This window comes from Octopus bimaculoides, chromosome 11, assembly GCF_001194135.2.
Source record: "Octopus bimaculoides isolate UCB-OBI-ISO-001 chromosome 11, ASM119413v2, whole genome shotgun sequence".
NCBI classification, from domain to species: domain Eukaryota; kingdom Metazoa; phylum Mollusca; class Cephalopoda; order Octopoda; family Octopodidae; genus Octopus; species Octopus bimaculoides.
This window is the reverse complement of record NC_068991.1, coordinates 75197832-75206216: the sequence shown is the minus strand read 5'-3', so window position 1 is coordinate 75206216 and position 8385 is coordinate 75197832. Positions and strand designations below refer to the sequence as shown.

The 8385-nt window shown below is 35.3% G+C and overlaps 1 protein-coding gene across 1 annotated transcript in view; it reads right to left on the bottom strand.

Annotated features, from left to right (window-relative positions):
* The window catches only part of LOC106883236 (protein MON2 homolog), a 690047-nt gene that overhangs the window by 169050 nt on the left and 512612 nt on the right, over positions 1–8385 (bottom strand). The window contains exon 22 of the mRNA XM_052972014.1: positions 6521–6784. Coding sequence (XP_052827974.1) covers positions 6521–6784 — 264 coding nt within the window. The remainder of the gene's footprint in view (positions 1–6520; positions 6785–8385) is intronic.

Sequence of the window (8385 nt, the reverse complement as noted above, 5' to 3'; positions counted from 1 at the left end):
GGTCTTTCATGTTTTTCAACAAGTTTTAGCATATTATTATTATTATGTTGTTTTTTTTTTCTTCTTTCTTCAAATTTTCTACCATTTCTTGCAGAGTGTTTTCCGTACACCTTGGGCAGAGAAGCTCATTATATGCATTCCCAGTTTACACACACAAATTCACAGGTAAAATATGTATTTAAAAAGATTCATAATTAAATAAATTCATGAATGGATGTTGTTTTCACAGCGATAATGCTCTTCTCAGTACATGAGTCATTCCAGTTAACACGATTTTTTGCATTTCATGTAGGGATGGTAAGCCGGGTATCATTTTCAAATAGGTCTCAGTACCTTTTTTTTGTCATTCCTAGAGATCCTACAATCACTGGTACGGTAATTGTAGGATTATTATTATTATTATTATTATTATTATTATTATTATTAACATTTTGGATGATAAACTTAACTGTACCTTTCATATCTAAACCATGAATTTTCAACAGTCAACAGGAGTCAACTAACCAACGAGCTGTTCTGTTTTTATTAATTAAAATAACACAAAAGTTATCGCTGCTTATCTCCTCCCTATCACCATCCCTCACAAGGAAAATTATTTTTCAGGAAATTCATGCAAATTCAATAGATACACATGCTTCAAAGAGGTAAACGTGTTCTGGTTAGCCAACTCAATTACACATGGGATATTTTCAGTCATTCTTTCTGATGTAATAATAATAATTATAATAATAATAATAATAATAATAATAATAATAATAATAATAATAATAATAATAGTAATAATAATAATGACGATGATAATAATGATGATGATATAATTTCTGTCACAAAAACAAATAAGAATTTCGGAAATATTGGAAAATTACAGTGAGACAGTGTACCTAAATACATGAAACAATCAACTTTCAACAGCTGAGTGTACAAGAGAAGTGAGATGTTATTGTATACACTTGGTTTACCTCAAGTTCACATGTAGGAATTTCTTAACATGTACTGATTGACACTGACGTTTTACAGCAAATGTAACATAATGAAATTATTTCCCAAAAAAAAACAAACACCCACATGCTATACTATATTGTGTGTTTGTGAGTATGCAATAAAAAAAATTACAAAAAAAATAATAAAACAAGTACAGAAGCAAGAAAATAACAAAAAAAAATGTTTCATTGTCAATTGACAGATAGTCTCTGCATTATTAACAATTCTTGATCAATTACAGTATACGTAACCAAGCTACACAGTTAATAAAAGTAGGCAGAATTTGGCAAAAAAAAAAAACAAATGACAAAACAACATTAGCGTAACTTTTGTTTTTTCATTTTTCATGAAAGACGTTTATCAAATTTAATTTTGGGGGTTTGATTTCAAGCCTACTCTTAGAAATTTTGTAGCACATTGTTTCCAAACTGCATTTTCAAACTTTAGCAATTTGGTGCATACGAACTGCACATAATAGAAACCTAGATGAAAATCAGAGAGGGTGTTGGAGTTATTGTCATCATCATTTTAAGTCGGTTTTTCCAAGATGGCATGGGTTAGATAGATCCTCATAATTTGAGTCAGCACTTTCTCGTTTGGGGTTACACCTCTCCTAGCTGTGGTCACAGGACCATGTCTCACTCGTTTGCTTTTATTTTGACATGATTTCCACAGCTACATGCTTCTTCTTCTTACAGAGAGTATTTGGTGCATTATTTTCATGGCACCAGCATCTGAGAGAGTGTCATGTTTTCAACAATACAAGACTAAAGGCTCTTCCCAATCCTATGATATTTCAACACATCCACAAACCCCTTTACAAGATATGTAGAGTACATTTACAGCAATCATTTGGGTGTGGAGGTGCATGGCTTAGTGGTTAGGGTGTTGGACTCACAGTCGTAAGATTGTAGTTTCGATTCCTAGACCGGGCGACACATTGTGTTCTTGAGCAAAACACTTCATTTTATATCATTCCAGTTCCACTCACCTGGCAAAAATGAGTAATCCTGTGATGGACCAGTGCCCCTTCCAGATGTTTGTTGTCAACACAATGTTTCGGCTGATATATCCTCTAGCCTTTTTCAGGTGTCTTGGGGAAATTTCGAACCTGGGTTCCCATTCCTAAGGTATTTTTCAATGTTATTTATTATTATGATTATTATTATTATTTAGGTCACTGCCTGGAATCGAACTCGGAATCTTGGGGTTAGTAGCCCATGCTCTTAACCACTACGCCATATGCCCTTTTGTTAACAACAAACAAGATGAGGACAAATATCCGTCAAATGTAAATAATGTATATAATTCCTCATCTCTTAAATATAGAACTGTACTACCAACTAATGTTAAAATAAGAAGGAAGCATACATCTGTAGTTGTCTAGGTTAAGACACAAACCAGCTAGGAAAACTGACCAAGAAATGAGACATTTGGAAGAGTTCTCACATTTCAAGAACCTTTCAAAGTGTACAAGTTATTCCGGATGAAGAATTTATCAGCTTCACATTGTTTCTGAGCAAATAATTATCAGCTAAAAACCAATACTAAAAACTTTTTTTATGGGGTTAATGCGAAGAACATTTTTTTGCCTTTTTCTGCACTTTAAAATTTATGCTGATGTAAATATCTGTCTTTATTAAAAGCCTATTATTTGACAACATTGGTCGATAATTCTTTCACCATAACAGAGCAACTAGGAGGTTGTGACAAATAGATTTTGAAAGAAATTAACTGAACTTCCCTCCCAACAAAAAAGAAAAAAATAAAGCACCTTGTAGATATTACTTGGATTGTAAACTAATAAAAGAAGTTATTCCATCAGTAATTTTCCAAATTGTTCCAAAAATGGGTGTCTTTGCATTGCTGGCCTATAATGCTTAGCAAATAAAATTGATGGGTTATGCAGAAACTGGTGTCATAGTTGAATTTCATACCCCCATATTAGCCCAAAACTTCCTTCACCATCAACACAGCAAAATTATTGTAGGCTACTATAACAAAGCGTAATAATTCTATATTAGACAGGACCAGATTTTGGAAACTATTTTTCTGATATTCCAATCCAAGTATTACAGACAGCAAAACAAAGAAAAAAAAGTCATCTCTAACCTTTCAATACCAACCTCACCCAAATCATTTCTATTAAAGTGTTCATATTTCAAATTAAAATTTTGAACCGAAAATTTCTGTCTCCTTTCTATACTTTTTCTACTGTGACCTTTTATACTGTGACCTTTTATACTGTGACCTCTGTTCCTGAGAGTGGACTGATCTTGAACCATTTACACCTACACATTAGGTTCTCATATTGTGTACCCATCACCTCATCTCCATGGCCTACACTGACCCCTATGCTTGATGACTGCTCCCTAGAATTTCAGCCCAATGGAAATCCATCCTTCTTGGCACATTTTTTTTGAGCAGCTATCATCAACTTATATCATTAATTATGCCAAGTTCACCTGTCTCCAAAAGTCACGCAATCTATGAAAGAGCCTACCCTTCCAGATCAAAAGTAAACCAAACACACAAAAAAAAGGGAAAAACCCAGAAAAAAAAATAGTTTCATATGGAATTCAAAAGAAATCAATTAAACTATGTTATATAAAAAGCTTAATTCTTTAACATCTAAATTTCAGCAGATTATTTTGATTATCTTGAAATCTAGGAACAAATTCACTGTTCAACAAGCATTTGCAAAGAAACAATTTCAGTTTCATCTCTTTTTCAATAAAGTAAATTAGCTTAATTAGCATAAATTAATTAGCGTAAATTAATCATACCTTAATAATGATTTTTTCAGTTATTGTCAGATCATTATAGGAAATAAAGCTTAACAACATGATAATAAATGATTATAGTAATAAATAAGCAATAAGTATGACCTGAACTGTTTGAATAAATGATGCAAGCATAAATATCATTTCATAGATATTCTGGAGAGTATAGACGCCAGGAATCTTTTCCAGTTTTAGTTTTACAATCAGGAAATCAATAAAAAATTTGGAGTCATTCTAAGAGTTGAAGGAATTTGACCCTTTAGCATTTAAACCGGTCATATCCAGCCAAAATATTCTACTTGTTTTAAGTTAAAACTGACCAGATCCAACCTCTCACACTTACCCTACCATGTCATTCTCAAAATATACAATCACGAGGTAGACTCAGGAAGACCTAGGTAGGATGAGGTGGTGAAGCATGATCTTCAATTATTGGGCCTCACTGAGGCAATGACTTGTGACCGAGACCTTTGGAGATATGCTGCACTTGAGAAGCCCCAGCAAGCCAAGTGAGACCATAACCCGTGGCCTATGATTTGTGTATAACCAGCCCACTTATGAGTATCCTTCATTCATTGGACAATAACTTTGCTTGCAGACCTGTTGAGGCAAGTAAAATCAAAATCGCTGATGTGGCCAATGACAGTACCACCTGATTGGCACCTGTGCCAGTGGAACATTAAAAGCACCATCCAAGCATGATTGTTGCCAGGACCGTTGACTGGCTCCTGCGCTGGTGACATGTAAAAAGCACTATTTGAGCATGATCGTTGCCAGTGTCGCCTTACTGGTACCTGTGCCGGTGGCACGTGGTAAACAACATTCGAGCATGGTCATTGCCAGTGCCACCAGACTGGCTCCTGTGCAGGTGGTACATAAAAAACATCATTTGAGCATAGTCATTGCCAGTAACGCCTGACTGGCTCTCATGCTGGTAGCACACAAAAGCACCCACTAAACTCTTGGAGTGGTTAGCATTAAGAAGGGCATCCAGATGTAGAAACTTTGCCAGATCAGATTGGAGCCAGGGGCAGCCACTGGCTCTCCAGACCTCAGTGAAACTGTCCAACCCATGCCAGCAGGGAAAGCGGACGTTAAATGATGAGGATGATGATCATCATTATTGCAATATTGAAACTACAGGATAATGCCTGAAAAATTGAAAACTATGTGAATAAATAAGCACTAAACTAGACAAAACTCTGAATGCTAAAGGCTTAAAGTCAATCTCAAAGAAATAAATAAGTAAAACTTAAAACCATCATTTCAGATACGCTTTCCATATTGGCACATCGGTCTGGATGGTTCAACAGGATGCAATGGATTAAGGGACAACATCTCAGTTTTGGCCAGGGTTCCATGGATGAACACCCTTCCTAATGCCAACCACTTTCTAGAGTATACCAGAGCTTTTTCAGACACTAGCACTAGTGAGGCGACTTTGTAATCTACAAAATTTAAGAGCTCTTTGACTGAGAGAGAGAGTAAAAGAGGAAGGGAGGGGCATGTGTGGGGTGTCAAGAAGTTAAAATATGATAAGAAGTAAAAAAAAACAAAACATCACAACATCTACTTTTTTATTTATATATATACATTGTAAAATAATCTGTGACCAGACTCCTCTTTAAAAACACTGCCTACACATGTCAGGGTTTTAGAAATTGTCAAGAATTTCAACAGAACAGATTTAGGAAAAAGAACTAAGTCTTCTATAATTGAGACGATGTCCAGAACATAAGGAGAACAAAAACAGTTCTTCAATAAAATAATGAATGAATGAAAGCATTAAACTTAACGGGTCATTTTGGATTATTGAACCCATGGCTGACTAAGGTGGCATTTACCCTGTTGACTGAAACTGCCCCTGGTCTTCTGATTCAAAATTCTTGTTTAAAAGTGATTTAAATTTAAGCATTCAAGAAAACATTTCATAATTTATATTCCAAGCCCCAAATTAACAATTTTGTTATCCTGTTTCTGTTGAAATGCACAATCTTTAATTCAGCTAATTTTCAAAAATAATGAAAAATTTCCTAAAATAACATTATCATTATTAAGTCGTATTTAGAACATAACTTAATAAGAAATTTTAATGGAAAATTTAAACTTAGATGAATTTAAAACAGGAATTTTGTATCATAGAATCAGGAATAGTCTCAAGAGGATTGGTATCAAAAGGATTAGGAATTTCTTTCTTTCTTTCTTTCTTTACTTGTTTCAGTCATTTGACTGCGGCCATGCTGGAGCACTGCCATTAGTCGAGCAAATCGACCCCAAGACTTATTCTTTGGATGCCTAGTACTTATTCTATCAGTCTCTTTTGCTGAACCGCTAAGTTACGGGGACATAAACACACCACCATCGGTTGTCAAGCGATGTTGGGGGGGACAAACACAGACACACAAACATATACACACACATATATATATATACATATATATGACGGGCTTCTTTCAGTTTCCGTCTACCAAATCCACTCACAAGGCTTTGGTCGGCCCGAGGCTATAGCAGAAGACACTTGCCCAAAGTGCCATGCAGTGGGACTGAACCCGGAACCATGTGGTTGGTAAGCAAGCTACTTACCACACAGCCACTCCGGCAAAGTTATTCTACTAAATTCTTCATTTTTTGAAATTACTTGAAAGAAAGGCAATATATTACAACAGAAATATAGTGAGAAAAAGATCAAATAATTAGGGGGAAAAAAAAGGAATTAAAAAGAAACAAATTCCAAGGGTCATAATAAACTCCCTTACTTGCCAAAGTACTTTTTTCCATGTATCTTTCTGAAGCAAACTGCCATGAGCAGAAAGGGTTGAAAATAATGTTTGTCCAGCGCTTTTTCTTGTAGCTGGCCGTTGGTCAACACACAGTTCACCAAGCTTAGAGAAGAGACACATCCATAGACTATCAAATGGTAGCATAGCAGCATTAGGCTGGTCCTCTGATTGTCCAGAGTCTCCGCCCAACTCCTGCTGGATCTTATTACGGTTCTGGTAGAAATAGTCAGCAATGTTCCACTGAAATGAAAGAAAATGAGCAGACATATTTTAATGCATGGCACTGAATTTTGAGCATTAAACAATGGCATTCGAAATGAAGAAAAGGAGACCGTAAAACTTTTTATCATGTAAAATCTGAATAAAGTTTAGAAGAACGCAACAGCGAGAAATGTCAGATTATTCAGATGGGAATCAACAATTTATACACTCTCATAATTTATACTTATATATTACTATAATTTATACAGCTCATCTTGTGATTGCTTTGCTATCTACATATTTGGTTACCTTGTGGGATTATGTATATTGTGTGCTCTCAATGCAAAGCCTGACTGTCTGCATGCATTCGTTTATGGGTATGCAGCAGAACACACACACACACACACACACACACACACGTCAATGTACATCGACACACACACAGATGTGATTCCAAATATATTGAATGCAAACTAATGGGAATATATATATACTCAATAACAATTAGCTTAATGTATACGACTGCGTAGTTGCACGCACACACACATTCGTGTGAATGTATACATGTGTGCATAAGTGTATAGATAATGGGTAGGTGCACAGACATCTGTATGTGTACACAGTCACATGTGCATAAATAATTTAAAAGCTATCAAATGCAAACTACCGGGGATTACGATAATGAAAATAGGAAATATAACTAAGAAACATAAATCAGAGATAAGGAACGGCATCAAGTGATAATATCGTGTAACAATAGAAGAGCATGCTGGTAAGGGCCAGGAAAGGATGTGCACCCACACACGTACACACAGGCATAAACACTCACACACACACACACACACACACACACAAACACACATGCACACAAACACACATGCACACACACATACATAAACAAACACACACACAAACACACACACACACAAACACACACATGCACATATGCAAACACACACATACACACACACAAACCCACACTCACACAAACACACACATACACACACACACAAACACACATGCACACACACAAATACACACACACATAAACATGCACACAAACATACAAACACACACACACACACAAACAAACATACAAACACACACAAACACACACTCGCACAAACACACATGAGATAGAGGCTAATATATTTTGCATACAAATAAACAGTGAAGCCAAACTTATTTCACAATCAGCAACCACTGAACCACTTTCACACTAAATCTGATAACGTTTGGCATTTGTTTTCTTTCGGGTTCTCTAACCTGATACTCAGATTATTATTTGATGTATGTCTGAAGCAATCACTCGCTTACAAATACAACGTAAAAGAAATGACAGTAAATTGGACAAATGGATATGGTTTTAGAATATCCTTGTTTTTTATTAATTTTTTTTCTTTTAATGGCATGTTGGTGTACAATTGATTAAGAAACATGACACAGAGGTGTTAAAAGGCATCATGAAATTTTTAAAAAACTGATCATATAAAAAATGTCAGCAAAATCGCTAACACACACACACACACACACACACACACAGACATATTTATATATACAATGATTTTGCTGTCATAGGATCAGTTTTGATCATTTTGTGATTTTTTTAATATCTGTCTGTCTCTATGTATGTATGTATG